The sequence below is a fragment of the Cucumis sativus genome, chromosome 4, assembly GCF_000004075.3.
Source record: "Cucumis sativus cultivar 9930 chromosome 4, Cucumber_9930_V3, whole genome shotgun sequence".
Classification (NCBI taxonomy): domain Eukaryota; kingdom Viridiplantae; phylum Streptophyta; class Magnoliopsida; order Cucurbitales; family Cucurbitaceae; genus Cucumis; species Cucumis sativus.
Window position 1 is genome coordinate 11,011,354 of NC_026658.2, and position 20,396 is coordinate 11,031,749.

The following is a 20,396-nucleotide window of genomic DNA, read 5'->3' on the forward strand; positions in this document are numbered from 1 at the left end:
GATAGATAATGTTAGTGATACCATTTTATGTTGATAGCAATATATAAAAATTACTTATACTAGCTATTTGGATTATCAATTGATGGCAACATCACTGATAGAAGATATTAGGTGATCATATAGCAACCGATACCATATTTCTCAAACTGAAAATTACTCTACCTTTTAGTGGCTATTATTGATAAAAGCTATCATTGATAAACACTATCAATTATATCAACCGATAACATATTTATCAAATTAAAAGCTATTAATGATAACATCTATTAGTGATAGCAACATACAACAACTATCAATAATAACTTTCAAGTTAAGAAAAAACGATGATATTCACTAATTGTATTGTATAACAACCGATAACAACTATCAATGTGATATTCGCTAATTGTAGCTTTTAATGATAGCTTTTAACCTGAAAAAAATCAAGAAGTGTGAAATAATTATTTTTCAAATTGAAAGCTATTAGTGATAACATATATATCACTCATAGCAATTATTATCGTTGATATTCACTAATTGTAGCTTTTAATGATAGCTTTTAACCTGAAAAAAATCCAGAAGTGTGAAATAATTATTTTTCAAATTGAAAGCTATTAGTGATAACATATATATCACTGATAGCAATTATTATCGGTAATAGTTTTTAAATTTAGAAATCTGAAAAAAAAAAAAAAAAAAGTCTTGTGGTTGGACGTAAGTATTTTAGTCTTTTACCATTTGCTATATATGCAACCATTTTATTCCTCCATCAATAATTTTACGTATTTTAGTCTTTTACTATTTTTTTTTGTGCTATATATGCAATCATTCTATTCCTCCATCAATATTTTGCTATATTTATAAAATTGAAACATAATCATAAGCTATATTTAATTGGCTACCTAATACAATTTTCCATGCAAAAAAAAAACTAACAAAAGAATTAGAGTGAAAATATTATTTTCTGTCTATTTTGCCTATTTGATCTATTTTTGACTATTTTTTTTTAATTAAGAAAATTAACCATTAAATCTAAATAAATATTGAATTATAATTTAATATGCACATAAGATGATTTGAAAATGTAATATGATATAAATAAAAGATTGCCCTATTAGGTAACATATTTGAGTTTATATATTAAATACGTTCGTAAACAAGAGTTGTTTCTAAATTAATTGAGCCAAACATATTTAGTCTTACCAACCTTAGTTAATAAAAATGTATGTTTAATTTTATTTCAAAATTCATCATAAGAAATCGAAAGAAAAAAAAGCACAAAACAAAGGGTCTCTATACTACAAAGATATAATTAATTATCAGAAAATATTCTTTTATACTTTACTCGCAACCAATCATATACATGAAAAATCAACCTCTCCAAAATTATTTGAGGTGTATCATATTTTCACATTTGGAGTGAGGAATAATGGTGGATTTACTGTCTCAAATCTCAAATAGTATATGGCTTGGGCAATGGCATGTCCTTCACTAAACCACAGAGTAAAGTGTTGTCGGGGATGTTGTACTCATCTCTGAGGGAGCGAGCTGGTGAAGGAACACTGACATAGAGTTGGCTCCCCAAGTAACGATTTTCCGTCAACTCAGACCTCAAGTTCCACATTCCAGCATTGTCAAATGTAAGAAGTATGGCTGCCCATGACTTAGGAAAGACTTGAATTGTATGCCTGCTCACGGCATCAAGAAGATTGTAGTTGGCTCGTTTTTCCGGAGACCATCTCCCAGGCTCAATGCTGCATAAACATTGAACAGGAATTCGTTAGTCATTCCTAAGTTGGGGATTAAAATATGTAACATATTAATTATTTAAGACCACCAAGATACTTACGCAACAGCGAAGAATGAGTAGCCATCCAAATGCCATGATTGAAGGCTCTTCTCATGGTTCTCAAAAACGATTTCTATGAAATTGCGGAAGGTTGCATTGACAACATTAGGAGCGACTGTCACAGTGGTTGCGCCTTCTGCTAGCCCCTCATCGGAAATGATATCGTACTTGAACACCTTGTCTGCTATTTCAAAGTACTCTGCAAGCTTCAATGGAGTTTCAGGATCAACATGAGAGACACCGTTGATGGCATATCGCAACTTACCATCCACTTTACTAACTGAATTGACAAGCTTGATGGTACGAGTAATGTTGATGGAACCATAATGGTAGGAGCCTTGAGGATTAGGCCTTGCAGCACTGGCAGTGAGGTTCCAACGAAAGGTACGGAATTGATTGAGGGACCAAGCCCAACCCACTGGGGCCTCGGGGATTTCAGGAGATGCATGGCCTTTTCCATCGGTGTATCGAACAATGCCTTTACCAACAAGAATGCTCTTAATAAACCTAGTTGATGCAACCATATAATAGTCTTTCGGCTCCTGGTTTGCGGTGACTAGCACCGAAAAACATTGCCCCACATGGACGTCAAGTGATTGGTAATCGTTTTGCACGGTATGAGACCCTTCCATCTCTACCAGCTTCATGGTGTGTCCTTGGAATCTGAAGTTGAGAGATGACTTGAGACCCACATTGCAAACTCGATACTTGTAAGTCTTTCCGGGCTTCATGGTGAAGAGTGGCTCATCGGTTCCGTCACCCTTTGCGGTCTTTCCATTGATGAGGACACCGTCGGGTCTAGCAATGGAGCGACCACTATCCAAAAATTGCTTAAGTGCGGTGTGGCTCTTGGTGTACCAGTCACCAATAAGGACAGTGTAATCATCTTCAGGGTCAGCATAGGGAACAGGAATGAGTAAACGACTATTCACACGGAGGCCACCAAAGCCTCCAGCTGCCCTGTGCATGGCAGTTGATGGATAGTAGAAGAAGCTTCCAATTTGGTCCTTAACTTGGAAATGGTAGGTGTAGTTTGTTCCTGGTAGGATTGGGCAATTGGTTCCAAGTAGCCCATCTTGCCAAGAGTTCTTCCTGTGCTGAATTCCACTCCTGCAAGTGTCATTCCAATTTATTAATAATTTTAAAAAGAGTTACATTAGTAAATATGATGAGAATACAAGTGGCAGTTCCATAAATATACCAATGTAGAAGGAAAGGTTCGTCGAGATTATTGAAGACGTTAATGACTAAGTTATTGTTGGACGTGGAGTTTATATTAGGTCCGGGGAATTGACCATTGATGAGAATGCCTTGTTGGGGAACGCCCAAGGGAGAGATGGTGCCATAGGTGACATTCCATGTGAAGAAGAAATAAGGGTCTTCACCCCGGACCGTCACTGTCATTGCTGCAGCCGAGAGGCAAAGCAGCGCGGTAAACATCAACCCAGCCATCTTCTACCTCTCCCTTCTCTCTCTTTCAATATTTTTCTTTTCAAATCACCGCTCTTATCTCGAGCAGGCTAAGTATCCCTAAATGGATTATTGTTCGTTCCCTGATGGCTAATCCTTCCAATCCTTCATTTATATACAATTTCTCAAACATTTTGACTCCAAGTTTTTTTCTAACTGCCCCCTCTTTCTTGGGGCCTTGCATATTTCCCTACCTCTCCTTTTTTAGAAGAGTGCCAACATCCCCGGTCCAAACTATATGTTTCATTCAATAATTAGATTGGGTTGACTCTCCAAATATAGTGGATTAATTGAGAGACGAGCTAACAAAGATTATTTTCAATTTTTCACTTTATTTAAACTTTTTAAATTCTAGTTTCATAATTTAAATGCTTCCAGTCAATGTTATTTCTAACCAATTATTTTTGTTTATAAAGTAATATGATTATATTTAGTACAGAATAACTACAACAATTACCTGTAACAAAGTAGTCCTAAACTTTCAAGTTTTCATTAATGCTAACTCTAGGAAAAAGTTATAAAAAAACGTACCCCTCATGGTTTATAACACTTCCAGGTCATATTTGTGTTTTTGATCAATTTAATTCAGTACAGTGCTATACTCACACTCCAAGAAGGATTAGTTCGACTCGTTTTTGTCTCATTATATATATTTTGTAATCAAGTTTTTAATGAGGTTTAATTTATTTAATACAAATGTTGTTGCAGAAGTGATTTGCTATGAATCCAATAAAATTTGTTGTGATGACAAATGGTGACCTAGGGTCGATGTTGACACTTCTCCGGCCATCACATCTTCATCTTTTGGTTTTAGTTGATGAATCAAGAGGCCGGGGTGTAACATGCAATGGACATAGCAAGGAATGAGTATTAGCATGATCAAAATATATATAATTTCATGAACAACGGACTTTTACTGAGTGTTCAATCAAGATTTGTTTATTTTAATCCTGAATCCAATAAAGTTTGTCGTGATTAACAAATTTTGACTAAGATATGGTGTGTGAACTTTAGTTTTATGATTATACAATAAAATCCTAACATTGTGTATAATAATAAATGTTAAGATTTTTGAACTAGATAGTTTTTTAAATTAAATTTAGATAAAGAATGTATAACATATTTTGATCCACGAATAATCTTTAGGATTTAGGATTTGTGCTAAGGGTGTTCAATTTGTTTGAAATTTTCTTAAGTTAGAAAAGAACTAATTTTAAAATAAATTATATTTATATCCTCATTTTTCTCGCATTTTCTTTTATTTTTCAATTCTTACCTTACACCCATTTTCTAAATAACCAAGATAAAAATAAAAAAATTAAGTTAAAACCTAAAATCCACAAAATTTGACCAGGGCTAAAATCAAAATCTCAACTTAAAACATTACAAAGATAGATAGTGAAATAAAAAAGTAGTTAAGTTATTAACACACTCAGCTATTAAAATACAATTTTGTTAAAATATTTAAGTCAATTCTAGCGGTGAAGTCCCATTCACATAACAAACTTAATTAAACTCTCCATTAAAGTTTCAAATTAATCCACTACTTAACCAATGAAGAGATGTTTGAAACACCCAAAACCAAGACCTGACTGCTTGGTGAGTATTAGTTCAACACTACTTAATCAATGAAGAGATGTTTGAAACACCCAAAACCAAGACCTGAGGGCTTGGTGAGTATTAGATCATCACTACTTAATCAATGAAGAGATGTTTGAAACACCCAAAACCAAGACCTGAGGGCTTGGTGAGTATTAGATCATCACTACTTAATCAATGAAGAGATGTTTGAAACACCCAAAACCAAGACCTGAGGGCTTGGTGAGTATTAGTTCATCACTACTTAATCAATGAAGAGATGTTTGAAACACCCAAAACCAAGACCTGACGTCTTGGTGAGTGTTAGTTCATCAGACACTCGTTCACAAAATAAGACGAACACACATAACACTCTTTTCTTGCTCTACAACTCTCTAAAAATCAAAATTCTCAAGAAACAAAGATGTTCCATCTTAAAGGTGGGGAAATCCTAGCAAGAACAGTTTGTTACGTCGGATGAAGTTTTATTTGACGTTAACAGTATATTGCCGGACGGTGGAAATAGTCTTGGGTTCTTGCAGTGAGGTGGTGCGTTATAATTGGTGCGTTATAATTGGTTAGAACAGTTTTCTCAAGATAAATTAAAGAGAAAAATATAATTGTATTAGACTAAGAAGAAAAGGGTTATTAAAGAATGAGTTGGATATGTAATATAAATGCAAACAAATGATTGCCCTCTTCCTTAGCTTACACATATTTGTAGCTTATCTAGTACATACCTTTTTAAAGGAGCATTATTATTGTTTCTGAATTATTGAATCAAGTCTTATAGAAGTTCCATAATAAAAGTATACATTTATTTTTATTTAAAAACTCATCATATAAAATCGAATAAAAAAACATGCACACAAACAGTATATACAAAAAAGATATAATTAATTATCAGAAAATATTCTTTTATTGTTTACTCGCAACCAATCATATACATGAAAAATCAACCTCTCCAAAATTACTTGAGGTGTATCACATTTTCACATTTGGAGTGTGGAATAATGGTGGATTTACTGTCTCAAATAGTATATGGCTTGGGCAATGGCATGTCCTTCACTAAACCACAGAGTAAAGTGTTGTCGGGGATGTTATACTCATCTCTGAGGGAGCGAGCTGGTGAAAGAACACTGACGTAGAGTTGGCTCCCCAAGTAACGATTTTCCAACAACTCGGACCTCAAGTTCCACATTCCAGCATTGTCAAATGTAAGAAGTATGGCTGCCCACGACTTAGGAAAGACTTGGATTGTATGCCTGCTCACGGCATCAAGAAGATTGTAGTTGGCTCGTTTTTCCGGAGACCATCTCCCAGGCTCAATGCTGCATAAACATTGAACAAGAATTCGTCAGTCATTTCTAAGTTGGGGATTAAAATGGGTAACATATTAGCACATTAATTATTTAAAACCACCCAGATACTTACGCAACAGCGAAGAATGAGTAGCCATCCAAATGCCATGATTGAAGGCTCTTCTCATGGTTTTCAAAAATGATTTCTATGAAATTGCGGAAGGTTGCATTGACAACATTAGGAGCGACTGTCACAGTAGTTGCGCCTTCTGCTAGCCCCTCATCAGAAATGGTATCGTACTTGAACACTTTGTCTGCTACTTCAAAGTACTCTGCAAGCTTCAATGGAGTTTCAGGATCAACATGAGAGACACCGTTGATGGCATATCGCAACTTACCATCCACCTTACTGATTGAATTGACAAGCTTGATGGTACGAGTAATGTTGATGGAACCATAATGGTAGGAGCCTTGAGGATTAGGCCTTGCAGCACTGGCAGTGAGGTTCCAACGGAAGGTACGGAATTGATTGAGGGACCAAGCCCAACCCATTGGGGCCTCAGGGATTTCAGGAGATGCAGGACCTTTTCCATCGATGTATCTAACAATGCCTTTACCAACAAGAACGTTCTTAATAAACCTAGTTGATGCAACCATATAATAGTCTTTCGGCTCCTGGTTGGCTGTGACTAGCACCGAAAAGCATTGCCCCACATGGACATCAAGTGATTCGTAATCGTTTTGCACGGTATGAGACCCTTCCATCTCTACCAGCTTCATGGTGTGTCCTTGGAATCTAAAGTTGAGAGATGACTTGAGACCCACATTGCAAACTCGATACTTGTAAGTCTTTCCGGGCTTCATGGTGAAGAGTGGCTCATCGGTTCCGTCACCCTTTGCACTTTTTCCATTGATGAGGACACCATCGGGTCTAGCAATGGAGCGACCGCTATCCAAAAGTTGCTTAAGTGCGGTGTGGCTCTTGGTGTACCAGTCACCAATAAGGACAGTGTAATCATCTTCAGGGTCAGCATAGGGAACAGGAATGAGTAAACGACTATTCACACGAAGGCCACCAAAGCCTCCAGCTGCTCTATGCATGGCAGTTGATGGATAGTAGAAGAAGCTTCCAATTTGGTCCTTAACTTGGAAATGGTAGGTGTAGTTTGTTCCCGGTAGGATTGGGCAATTGGTTCCAAGTAGCCCATCTTGCCAAGAGTTCTTCCTGTGCTGAATTCCACTCCTGCAAGTGCCATTCCAATTTATTAATAATTTAAAAAAGAGTTACATTAGTAAATATGATGAGAATACAAGTTGCAGTTCCATATATATACCAATGTAGAAGGAAAGGTTCGTCGAGATTATTGAAGACGTTAATGACTAAGTTATTGTTGGACGTGGAGTTTATATTAGGTCCGGGGAATTGACCATTGATGAGAATGCCTTGTTGGGGAACGCCCAAGGGAGAGATGGTGCCATAGGTGACATTCCATGTGAAGAAGAAATAAGGGTCTTCACCTCGGACCGTCGCAGTCATTGCTGCAGCCAAGAGGCAAAGCAGTGCGGTAAACATCAACCTAGCCATCTTCTACCTCTCCCTTCTCTCTTTTTCAATATTCTTCTTTTAAAATCACCGCTCTTATCTTGAGCAGGCTATGTATCCCTAAATGGGTTATTGTTCGTTCCCTGATGGCTAACCATTCCAATCCTTCATTTATATACAATTTCTCAACCATTTTGACTCCAAGTTTTTTTCTAACTGCTCCCTCTTTTTTGGGCCTTGCATATGTCTCCACCTCTCCTTTTTTTAGAAGAGTGCCAACATCCCGGTCCAAACGATATGTTTCATTCAATAATTAGATTGGGTTGACTCTCCAAATATAGTGGATCAAGAGAGAGACGAGCTAACAAAGATTAATTTTAAAGTTCTACTTTATCTAAACTTTAAAAGCTTAAATATTATATTTATTTTTTTTTGTATAAAATAAAATTTACTTAATATGTTTTTTAAATTCTCGTTTCATAATTTTAAATGCGTTTCTAAATTCTAGTTTCATAATTTTAAATGCTTTCAGTCATTGTTATTTGAATGTTATAATAATTATAGTCTTTTATCTCTATAGATTATAAATTATTTAAGTTGTATGGCAGATGTTGGTCATTTATGTTTCTATTTACATTTTAAGATTCATAAACTTAAAACTATAAAAATAACATGAACAGATAATTCATTAATTATGTACGAGTTCTTTTAACATAAAATCCAACCATAACTTTGATATCAATGATTTATGGTTAAAACTCACCTACCAATAATAATGTGAATGGTAAGATAATTATTAATTTTTTCCTTTTTCCTCCTATGTCACAAAATATCACAATTAACCACAAATTTTCAACCATATTTAAACCAAAAAGAAGAAAAAAAAATCAATACTCAAAATTATACGTGTGAGTCTCAAGAGCCCATTAAGCTTATTAGTTATTAACCGATTAGCATACTATCTATCAATGGTGAGGGATGTATTGTTGAAGGGCGTGAACACACCCTTTGCAAAAACTTTCAATTAGAGATGTCCAATGGGGATGCCATTATATTTCCCGTCCCCATCCCCGATTTTCATTTCAATTCTTGTCTCCAAAATTTTCAGATCTTGCTAAATGATCGTTTGAATCTATTACTTGTCTTGTCTCAATATTTAAATGATCATGGTTTACATATTCTTGTATCAAATCTAAATGAACTTGTACCAAATCTAAATGATATTCGTACATAATTTTGGTATTTGATACACGATCGTTTGGAGATCTTGTACAAAATCTAAACGATCTTAGTAAATGATCGTCGTGTACCAAGATTATTTAGATTTATCATTTATCCATTTGGGATAAATAGTGATCTATCTCTATCTATCTGGAATAGATGACTGATCGTTTATATTTTGGTACACGATCGTGTATGAAAAAGGAAGATGAGAAAAAAAAGATGAGAGATAACAAAGAAGGAAGAAATTCTGGAAGAGGACATGAAGAAATCACGAACAAGAAGAAGAAGTAATAATATAAAGAAGATGCACAAAAATTTGGAATAAATAATGATCTATCTATCTATTAATTGAGATAGATAGTAATCAATCTATGTCTATATGGGATAGACGACTATCTATCTATTTGGGAAAGAAGCAATAATAGTGATAAATCACTATTTATCTATTTGGAATTAAATAATGATCTATCTCTATCTATTTGAAATAGATAAATGATTTGTTTATATTTTGGTACATGATCGTGTAGCAGACAAAGAAGATGAAGAAATTCTGGAAGAGAAAATGAAGAAATCGCACATAAGGAAGTAGTGAGAATATGTATTCATCCCAAAAAATATTTAAATATATGTCAATATAGTCCTACATTTGAATTATAATTTGGTTTTGTTTTTGAAATTTGGCTAAAATTATACTCCTTCTACTTAAAAAAGATGTAAATAATATTCATTCTAAGAAATTAGAAAAAAATAAATTTAATTTTAAAAATTTAAAATAAAAAACCAAATTGTTACCCAACTCGAGAAAAATAAAAAATGAGGATATCCGTACAATTTAACTCTAATCTTATCAACTTATATCAATTTTAACCTTATATAGTTTAAATTTCATCAAATTTCATCATTTAGTTATGATCTATTGCAATCTTAACCCTGAACTTTAACAAGGGTTGTTGTTTATAACACTCTCATAAGTTCTTGCTTCAAATATTATTGTCAAAACAATACTTTCTTGATATGTTATCATGAATATAAAAGGAACACTTGTAAAAATAGCAAAAAAAAATTATGATAATATGACACATGTCAATTGTAAAAGTATCAAATTTAAAAGCCGATAATTTTCTGATACCCATTTGATTATCGTATGATATCACTAATTAGTTGTCATATTTGCAATATAAAAAAAGAGGTGTCACGAGTTGTTTTTATTTTTTCTAAATATATGTTTTTATCATATGATGCAATTTTTCAATATAAAACATATGTATATTAATTGTTTGTTAGCTAGGTAAACACGAGAATGAAAAAAAAAATTGAGTATATCACTTGAACTAGAGGCTAGTTTATTAAAAGGTCATTGGAGAATTTGTCCCTCCCAATAATGATTTTTATAATTTAATATTAGTTTTGAAGGATCAGATAACAATATATATTAAATAATGATTTATTTTAAACAAAGTAAGTGATCTTCCACCCTCTCAACAATATAGCATGAAAGATGTATTTTTCTTTTTCCTTTTTTCTATCTGATGCAATTTTTAAATTCACATTTACATTATATTTATTTTATTTAATTTTAGAATTATAGGCTATAAGATAGTTTTTTTTTGTTCTATATAAGTTAAGTTCAAATTCTTATCTTTTTAGTTTTAAGACTTTTCAATCTAGGTGGTTTGCTTTATAGTTTATATTGAAAAAAAATTATTTGATAAATTAGATAATAAACTCATTGTGGATCGATTTAAAAACATACAAACTTGTACAAAATATTCGTAACATGTGTGTTCATTAATACCTTCTAATTTTGAAGAATCTTATATTAACTGTTATTATATGTTGATAGAAAAAACAATGACGATGATGTATAATTGTAAAAAGAATACCCTTCAATGAATTAGTATGGGTACGTAGAAAATAAAATACATGCATGTAGGATGATATTCGGGGGGGGGGGGAGAAATGAAAAAAAAAAAAAAAATGAACCTATATAGTCTCGTTAATAATACCACAAATAACTAAACAAAAATAGGAGGAGATTTGACCATTGATCACATTATTGTAGAATATAATATAACTACATGAAATGAGTAATTAGTAATAGGACTATTGAATCAAACATTTTTTTCTTTAGAAAATTTAATTGATGCAAAATGAATCTGTGTTTTATTTCAAAATTCTTTATATGGAAAGCAAAAAAGACAAAAGAAAAACAAGAAGGCTCAATACTACAAATGAAAAATTATAAGAAGAGATAATCTTACATTTTTAATTACTTGCAACATTCATGCATGGAAATTTAACCTCTCCAAATTACTTGATGGTAGCATATTTTCACAACTGGAGTTTAAAAAGGGTATTTGGGAATAGTTTCAAATGGTATAGGGCTTGGGTAATGGCATGCCCTTCACCAAACCGCAGAGTAAAGTGTGGTCTGGGATGTTGTACTCATCTCTAAGGGAGCGAGCTGGTGAAAGAACACTGATATAAAGTTGTTGTCCCAAGTAACGATTTTCTATCAACTCAGACCTTAAATTCCACATTCCAGCATTGTCAAATGTGAGAAGAATGGCTGCCCATGAATTAGGAAATACTTGGATTGTATGCCTGCTCACAGCATCTAGAAGATTGTAGTTTGATCGTTTCTCTGGGACCATCTCCCAGGCTCAATGCTGTAAAATATTGAACAAGAATTTATTACTCAACCATCAATTTCAGATCCACAATTTATACTTATCAACACACATTGATTGTTTCAAGCAAGTGATACTTACGCAACAGCGAAGAAAGAGTATCCATCCAAATGCCATGACTGGAGGCTCTTTTCATGATTCTCAAAAATGATCTCTATGAAGTTGCGAAAGGTTGCATTAACAACATTAGGAGCAATAGTCACAGCAGTCGCACCTTCTGTTGGCCCTTCATCAGATATCATATCGTACTTGAAGACCTTTTCAGCGATTTCAAAGTACTCTGCAAGCTTCAGTGGAGTTTCAGGATCAACATGAGAGACACCATTGATTGCATATCGCAACTTACCATCCACCTTAGTAGCTGAATTGAATAGCTTGATGGTTCGAGTAATGTTGATGGAACCATAATGGTAAGAACCTTGAGGATTAGGCCTTGCAGCACTAGCAGTTAGGTTCCAACGGAAGGTGCGAAATTGATTGAGGGACCAAGCCCAACCCATGGGTGCCTTAGGGATTTCTGGAGATGCAGGACCTTTGCCATTGGTGTATCGAATAATTCCTTTACCAATAAGAACATTCTTAATGAACCTGGTTGATGCAACCATGTAATAATCTTTGGGCTCTTGGTTGGCTGTGACTAGCACTGAAAAGCATTGGCCAACATGAACGTCAAGTGATTGGTAATCATTTTGCACGGTATGAGACCCCTCCATCTCCACCAGCTTCATGGTGTGTCCTTGAAATCTAAAGTTGAGAGATGTCTTTAGTCCTACGTTGCAAACTCGATATTTGTAAGTTTTTTCAGGCTTCATGGTGAAGAGTGGCTCATCGGTTCCGTCACCTTTCGCAGTTTTCCCATTAATTAGGACACCCTCAGGTCTAGCAATGGAGCGATGACCATTGTCCAAGATCTGCTTAAGAGTGGTGTGACTCTTGGTGTACCAATCACCAATAAGGACAGTGTAATCATCTTCAGGATCAGCATAGGGAACAGGAATGAGTAAACGACTATTCACACGGAGGCCACCAAAGCCTCCGGCTGCCCTGTGCATGGCAATTGGTGGGTAGTAGAAGAAGCTTCCAATTTGGTCCTTAACTTGGAAATGGTAGGTGAAGTTTGTTCCCGGTAGGATTGGACAATTGGTTCCAAGTAGTCCATCTTGCCATGAGTTTTTCCGGTGTTGAATACCGCTCCTGCAAGTCCCATTCCATATTGTTGTTGTATTATGCCATCGAGATAACCACTAAATAGAGTTTTAAATGTGTATGCATGAGATGTAAATAATAAACATAATTGGTATACCAATGAAGAAGAAAGGGTTCGTTGAGGTTGTTGAAGACGTTAATGACTATGTTATTGTTGGATGTGGAGTTGATATTAGGTCCGGGGAATTGGCCGTTGATGAGAATGCCTTGTTGGGGAACGCCCAAGGGAGAGATGGTGCCATAAGTGATGTTCCATGTGAAGAAGAAATATGGGTCTTCACCTCGAACCATCGACATTGTTGCAGCCGAAAGGCAGAGTAACACAGTAAACATCATTGTAGCCATCGTTAACTCCCCTTTTTTCTTTGATTTCTTTTCTTATTGCTGTCAAATCGGTGCTTTTGTTCTCGGAGTAGACTATATATCTAAAGACATAAGATTGATTATTATTTTGTTTCTCTGTTCTAGCCCTTCCAATCCCTTCGTTTATAAACCCATTAGAAGTCAATTTCTGTACCATTCACACTGCTACTTTTGCTCTCTAACCTCTCCCTTTTTCTAGCCTTGCATATTTCCCTACCCCTCGTTTATAACAAAAGAAAAAATGCCAACACCACTCTTCAAATTTAATGTTCCCTTCCATAAATTAGTGGTTGACTCTCCCGAGAATGTGGATTAAAAACCACAGGTGGGGCAATTATTTTTTAACTACCACTCCATTCTAATTCACTAATTGAAAAGCTCATTATTTCATATTTATCTCGAAATTTTAGTGTCCTAATTTTAGAACTAATACATTCTGATTGAAATTGTTTGCATGTTGATTGCTTTTATTTTAATATTGTGATCACAAAGTTGTTAATATATATTTTTAATTTAATCTTATATATGATTTAGGTGGATAACCGGGTGATTTTAAACCAAATGTTATTATTGATATTTTGAAATAACAAAGTCGAGAAAAAACATGATATAAACTAAAGAGACAATTAGAAGTGCCTAGTAAGGGGTTGTTTGGGCCAAGCACAAGCTCGTTGTCGAGGTCGAGGCTGTTTTAAGACCAAGCTTTGCCGAATGTTGGATGGAGCATATTTTACGCATGCCCACTTTTCAATATATTGCCCGAACAAGAACATCGATCGACCTTCCCTATTTGTCATGCTTTGAACCATTCAACTTAAAAGATAACATACATATGAGCTACAACTATGAAACTCATATGCTAGTTTTAGTTGGACAAAGATAAGCTTTATATCAAATCCCCTATAAATACACTCCATTATGACTACACGATGTAACTTACACTTTTGACTTTTTTTTTTTAATTTTATTTTATAATTCTCTTACTTGATATAGGCATCATAACTCTTTCCTTTTCCTAAAGTCACGTACACTTTAGGTCTTGTTTTGACCTCTTAAACCTACCTCATGTACTTTAGATTTAGAATTAAATTTAGAATTGACTTGCTTCAATCTAACCTTTAGTGTGTTATTTTCTTTCATGAGATTTCTACTTGGGTCCAATATTACTCATTGGACAAATTAAATAACTATGATGTGCTTGATATGTGTGTGCCCGCACATAGAAGCGAGTCTTCTTCAATTGTGCAAGTGCAGTTGGACTTATTTTGTATTGCCTTACAAATTTGTATTTAAATACAATAATCATTTTTCTATTTTTGCTCCACATTCATAATAAACAAGTATCTCATATATCTTTCACTTCACATAATAATAAAACTACAGAAAATTCTCCACATTTCAACCATGGCTCTCAAAATTTCAAAGTTTTACTTTCACATTTAAATATTAAATTTTATTTCAAAATAAGTTTTCGGTCGAAGTCTTTTGTTACAGTCGATGAGAGAAATGTAATGACAGTGACTTGTAAATAGTAAGACGTGGGAAAAGTAAGCACATTATATTTGAATTATATTCCTATATCTTATCATGTCTTTATGGTTCAAAAGTTTCATTTTATACGTCGACTAAGACATATGTAAACAAAATTTGACAAGAAACTGAGACCCTCTTTGTGGTATTTATGTTCTGATTATAAACAAAGCTTTGGAATAGGGAGCATTTGAATCTATATTCCCCAAGCCAAGGTTGCAGCTTCCAATAGCCAAATATAGGAGCTGCACTTGACCTCGAGCCTCTACAACACAACAGGGCCATGCTCTGTCTTTTACTTTTTCATGGAACCACCACCTATGGATGTTCCATAAGAACATCTCTCAATCTTGGCTGCTCCGCTCTAAATAACTCTTCACGAAAAGCTCTTCGAAGGAAAGGTATTTGCATTTTTCTGGTCCCTCTCATGCAGCTCAGGTCTCCAGACAAGATCTGAACCACCTGCATATCACATGTTTGGACAGTAATTGTTCTTGGACTTTTGGTTTGAATCACAAACATCAGAATTAAAGCAAGCTTCAAATGAACATATCTAATAGATTCGACCAAATCAAACTAACATAAGTACTAAATGCAATATCTAATTCCAACTTAATTGGTTGTTATATATATAAGAAGAGTAATTAATTTGAGAATAATAAAGACAACATGCCTGACTCATACAAGGTCTCCGAATTGAGGATTGCTGTATGCATAAAGAAGCAGCAAGAAGAACAAGATTCATCTGTCGTGAATTATAATTTATTGTAAAAGGATCAACAAGTTCTCTCACATTGTTCTTCTTCAGCAACGGCTTTGCCTGATGAAGGTAGAAAAGATCCGAGTTAATCAGTGCCCATCCTTCAGATGATTGAACAAAATTAACTTTGCAACCTTGTTGCATAAAGCGAGTACTCAAGAACTCACCCACAGAACAAGACTTTGCTGAGAGTAATCAAGAGCACGACGTCCAGTAACAAGCTCCAATAGGAGAACTCCAAATGCAAAAACATCAGTTTTTTCATCTACTATACCATGTGATAAATATTCCGGAGGTAAGTAGCTACAAAGACAGGAGGAGGAGGAATAAGTTAAGAGTTGATATATATGTAAGACTCACACTACTGGTAAACAAGAGAATGGCATATAAGATTCACAAACCCAAATGTGCCTTCAAATTTTGATACTATATGATGAGTCCATTGCTTTGGCAGCCACTTTGCAAGCCCGAAATCACAAATCTGTTAAACAATTATTTTTGGACTTTAATACCATTTGAGGAGCAGTAAATGATGGAGTAATATGATCTTCATTAAGGTCAGAAACATTATATTAAATACCTGAGGCTCAAAATCTTGAGTGAGCAAAATGTTAGCGGCTTTAATATCTCTGTGGATAATTCTTCTTTGGCATCCTTCATGTAGATATCTTAAACCCTCTGCGATTCCAATGGCTATTTTATACCGAATGCTCCATTCCAGCTTCTCCTTTAAACCTAGAGAATGGCCAATATGTTTAAAATTACTTGAAAAAATGAAAAGAAATATATCATTTAGCATAATTACCATGAAGCGTAGAAGCTAAACTCCCATGAGGAAAAAATTCGAGAACTAAATGCATTCCACCTTGGATTCCATAGCCAATTAACTTGGCGGTATTGGGATGGTTGAGGTGGGCCATTATTCCAAGTTCAAGTAAGAAATCACCAACATTCTCATCAAAACTTCCCCTTGTCAGTCTCTTTATGGCCACAACTTGTCCGCTCTTCAAACATCCCCTGTAAACCTCAGCATAACCCCCTTTTCCAATCACATTTTCTACAACCAAAAACAAAAAACACACGTCGTTTACCATTATGCTAATATTATTTAAAAAACATGATGTTTAATTTTTTAGGTGTGAACGGACCAGGGCTGAAATAATTGGTCGCAGCCTCGAGTTCTCGCAGAGTGAAATTCTTCCATGGCGAGTTAAAGTTGCAGACATCGGAATCAAACCCAAAGTGAAGATGCAAAGTCTCTCTCATACTGTTGCTCAACCTTTTGGATAGCTTTAGCACACTCTGAGGATGCAATTTACTTACAGGCTTCCTGGATTTCGACCCCAATATTTTGAATATTCCACGCCAAAAGGAACCTGCTGGTTTGGCCAACTCAGAAGAAGTTGATTCGGGTCCTGAGCTCCTAAAGTAGTCTTCAAGAACTCCGGTGGGTGAAAACGAATTTACCTTCTCCTTCATAATTCAGAAAACAAAATGACCCTACCACAGAGAGGGAGAGAAAAACAAAGAAAGCATCGTCAGGATATTGGACATTATTCACATTCACACAAAGCACTCTTAAATCACAAATTGAAGTTGATGTGTGAAAGCAAACATGTGACCCAAAACTCACCTTACCTAAACCTACCACTTCTAGCTAAGCTCACTGTCAAACCATTAAAACTTCTTTTCAAAATAGTTCCAAGCCTTTTTAAAAAAGTTAAAAACTTTTGACATATTTTTTGTGAGAATCAAATAAAATATATATACAAGAAAACTATATAACACTTCTAAAATATCACTACGAATATCTCATCAAACACTATTCGATAGAATTCAGATAGCAGACTATTCAAACCTAAGACTACCCACTTTCAATAAAAGTAACATTGTACTACTTGACATGTATAAATAAGTTAACTGATACGCAACATATGCAAGACTAGTGGTATACCTCAATTTCAGTAGGCTCGTTGAAAACTCAAATGCTTTTTCATCAAATTTAAGAAAAGAACGAGTTAAGAAGTCCAACGGGTGGTGAACGCTTGTAAGTATACAACTTCAATAAAAAAAATCACATTTTCAATAGAAATTCAAAACTCTCTGAAATACAATTGAAACATGAGCAATTTGAAAACTCGAGATATTTAAAAATGCTTAGAAATTTCGTAAAAAGTAGCTCTTTAAACCATAGATATGTCTTGGTAAAAATCATAACCAAAATCTATAACAAAATTTTTGTCCTAGGCATAAAGTTTCAATATACACAATACAGGAATCTCTTGCATTCTATGTCAAGTAATTTCATTTCCAAACTCAGAGCACATCTTTGTCCTACTATGTATCGTGTAATCTCTAAGTGCATAACATTAAAGCAATTTCTGTCATACTATATATCGAAGTACTCTCACGAGTGCATAACAAAGTAAATCTATGATCTAAGTGCACACAGAGGTTCCTAATTAATGTGCAAAGCACCCCTACCACACAATCTAAAGTCTATGTGTATGTCGATGTGGGTTCCAAAGATATATCTTTCTCTGACGTACCCTGGAAAGACCTTCACTTCGTATTTACGGGTGAGAGACATTCACATAGTACACGGGTAATCATGTTGGGCAACATTCTTCAAATCTTAAACTCTTACCACAACTTCTCTTAATTATTCTATGATTATCTTCAAATCTCTTTTAAAGAACATAAAAATATTTCAAAATTCTCAAATAATCACACAATATCTCAAAACACTTCTAGACCAAAAGTCGTAGACTTTTTTTACAATTCATAGCTAGCAATTTCGAAGAAAACCTCACAATTTCTCTAAAAACCTACGCAATATTACATTTCTTAGAATGCCATAATCTTGGCCTTGCTGTTGATGGCCACGCTCTCTCTTTCTTTCATTTGTTTATAAATTCATGCTTCATTGTAAAGAAAAATAACTAACCGACTATGTCTTTTGGCATGAAATTCTTAGTCTCCCCCTTTTGATTCCTTGTTTGTTACTCAACATCGAAGCCATCTTTGAGCAATAACGCTGATGGCACACCATCCATGGAAATGGAAGCTCTGAGCAAAAGTAGTAAAAACATAATAATCAAAGTCGCCAAAGTTCACATAACTTTTCTAATCTTTTAAATTTAATTGTTAAGAAACATCTTTCTCGATCTGTTTGAATTTTCTTCATATAAATAGCAATTTCCACACTCTCTTTCCAGCAGTTCATGACCTTCTTCAACGACGACTCTCTCAATTCCCTCTTTCTCCTCGAAAACATGTACTTCTTTTCCAATTCTAATAAATACAAAAATCTCATTTCCTTTTTACTTCTTTTCTAAGTTTTTTCCCCCTAAGCTTTCTCCTCTCACATAAAGTATAAAAAATGAATAATCACCAACGTAACATACAATAGATATCCAAATAAGTGAACAACCTAAAAGTGGAAGGTACCTTGAAGAAAAAGCGGAGGAGTTTTCAGATATTTTGCATTGAATGAGCACTAGAAGAGAAGGACGTAAAGAGAGAAAAGAGATGAGAAATGGAAAATATGGAGAAAGGAGTTAACTCCAACTCCCTCAATCTACCCTTCTGCTTCAAGAAATAAACAATGTCTCTTTCTTTCTTTCTTTCCATTCTTGTTGCCAATAAGCAAAATTTAAGCTATAATGTGAAGAAACGAAATCGTGAATTCTAAGATTTCGTTAAGGAGTAATCATCACAGATAATCATGAAAACATATCCCAATATTTTGTCATCGCCTATGAGAGTGAAAAACACTCTTTTAGGGACTTTTAAATTAACATCATTTAACAATTTCTTTTTTAATACATATTTATATTCATTTTAAGGACGTTTTTTAAAATAGCATAATAAATTAAAATATTACAAACTATATCAAAATTTTGGATTCTATTAATAGTGGTCTTCTACCACGGTAACATATCAATCACTATCAGTCATAAAATTTACTATAGATTGTAAATATTTTGTCAAAATTTGCTATTTTTTAAAATTTCCCTTAATTTTATATTATAATTAAAATTATTCAATATTTCAATTATTGATAGTAATTTTTATTTACTTGCATAAATTAAATTTTGATGAACTCAACTCTTGACCGGTTAACTTGTTTTTGGGAACATCAAATCAAATTATTGTTAATATATGTAAAGTTATAAAGCAAGTCACAACATCCATCTATTTTATGTTAAGATATATATACCAACCCTAACTATTAGATTTCTTTAGAAATTATGTTGAAAGAGGTAAATAAATATCTAAAAGAAAAAATCTAGAAATATCCTAGATATTTAGGTGAGAATTCTAGATGAGGATGAGATTAAAAATATCAAAAATAGTTAGAATTCTAGAAAAATCTTTGGTTTGGGATTGAAGGATTTCATGTTTATAAATAGAAGGTGTGATCCTCATTTGTGAAAAAAGCAAAGTAAGCAAAGAGAGGAAGAAATAAAGTAAAAGAGTTAATGAGTAAATTTAAGTAAAACTGTGAGTGAGTCTCTTTCTTTTGTGCCAATTTCTTCAACAAGTAGTATCAGAGCCAAGGTAACTTAGCTTGTGATGTTGGAGTTCTTGAAGACCGTGTATAGTTTGAAACAGTGAAACTCGTTATCTAGGACACATCAAATCGTGGAGTGCATTTTTCGTCATTACACGATGACAAGAGACTTTAAAGTTGTTAGAGAAATCAAGAAACTTAACACTCATAATGATATAAAACATCGTTTGCATGCATGAAATCATATCTCCAACGTCAGGACTTGTGTGGGATATGTTGTAGGAGGCACTAAAGTTAATCTGCCTGAGGATGCTGCTACTTTGAATGTTGGGCCTAATAATATGTTTTGGTTAATTGGGCCTCAATTTGGTGCATGAAAATAAAGAG

At 34.2% G+C, this 20,396-nt stretch overlaps 4 protein-coding genes across 8 annotated transcripts; all 4 read right to left on the minus strand.

The window, feature by feature from the left end:
* Nucleotides 1-1,295: 1,295 nt before the first annotated feature.
* LOC101221649 (L-ascorbate oxidase homolog) lies at nt 1,296-3,379 on the minus strand. The gene is made up of 3 exons (XM_031883877.1): nt 3,030-3,379; nt 1,829-2,938; nt 1,296-1,733 (listed from the first exon to the last, which is right to left on the minus strand). The coding sequence occupies exons 1-3, from the start codon at nt 3,278-3,280 to the stop codon at nt 1,433-1,435; spliced, it is 1,662 nt and encodes a 553-aa protein (XP_031739737.1). The 5' UTR covers nt 3,281-3,379; the 3' UTR covers nt 1,296-1,432.
* Nucleotides 3,380-5,776: 2,397 nt separating this feature from the next.
* On the minus strand, nt 5,777-7,883 carry LOC116403253 (L-ascorbate oxidase homolog). The gene is made up of 3 exons (XM_031883868.1): nt 7,512-7,883; nt 6,311-7,420; nt 5,777-6,207 (listed from the first exon to the last, which is right to left on the minus strand). Exons 1-3 carry the CDS (start codon nt 7,760-7,762, stop codon nt 5,907-5,909), a joined length of 1,662 nt encoding a protein of 553 aa, XP_031739728.1. The 5' UTR covers nt 7,763-7,883; the 3' UTR covers nt 5,777-5,906.
* A 3,273-nt stretch (nt 7,884-11,156) lies between these two features.
* Nucleotides 11,157-13,185, minus strand: LOC101221409 (L-ascorbate oxidase homolog). The gene is given in 4 exon segments (XM_011655207.2): nt 11,157-11,594; nt 11,597-11,613; nt 11,716-12,828; nt 12,938-13,185. Coding segments are annotated over 4 exon segments (1,659 nt in total). The 3' UTR covers nt 11,157-11,313.
* A 1,557-nt stretch (nt 13,186-14,742) lies between these two features.
* On the minus strand, nt 14,743-19,260 carry LOC101215788 (receptor-like cytosolic serine/threonine-protein kinase RBK2). 5 transcript variants are annotated; one of them, XM_011655208.2, is made up of 10 exons: nt 18,944-19,259; nt 18,441-18,562; nt 17,448-17,552; nt 16,642-16,993; nt 16,299-16,550; nt 16,074-16,228; nt 15,895-15,974; nt 15,661-15,796; nt 15,407-15,553; nt 14,743-15,195 (listed from the first exon to the last, which is right to left on the minus strand). In XM_011655208.2, the coding sequence occupies exons 4-10, from the start codon at nt 16,970-16,972 to the stop codon at nt 15,052-15,054; spliced, it is 1,245 nt and encodes a 414-aa protein (XP_011653510.1). In that variant the 5' UTR covers nt 16,973-16,993; nt 17,448-17,552; nt 18,441-18,562; nt 18,944-19,259; the 3' UTR covers nt 14,743-15,051. The 5 variants fall into 5 exon arrangements, with proteins under 5 accessions (XP_011653510.1, XP_011653512.1, XP_031740743.1 ...); XM_011655210.2 differs by lacking the exon at nt 17,448-17,552 and having other exon boundaries at nt 16,359-16,550; nt 18,944-19,260; XM_031884883.1 differs by lacking the exon at nt 17,448-17,552 and having other exon boundaries at nt 15,527-15,553.
* Nucleotides 19,261-20,396: the final 1,136 nt, after the last annotated feature.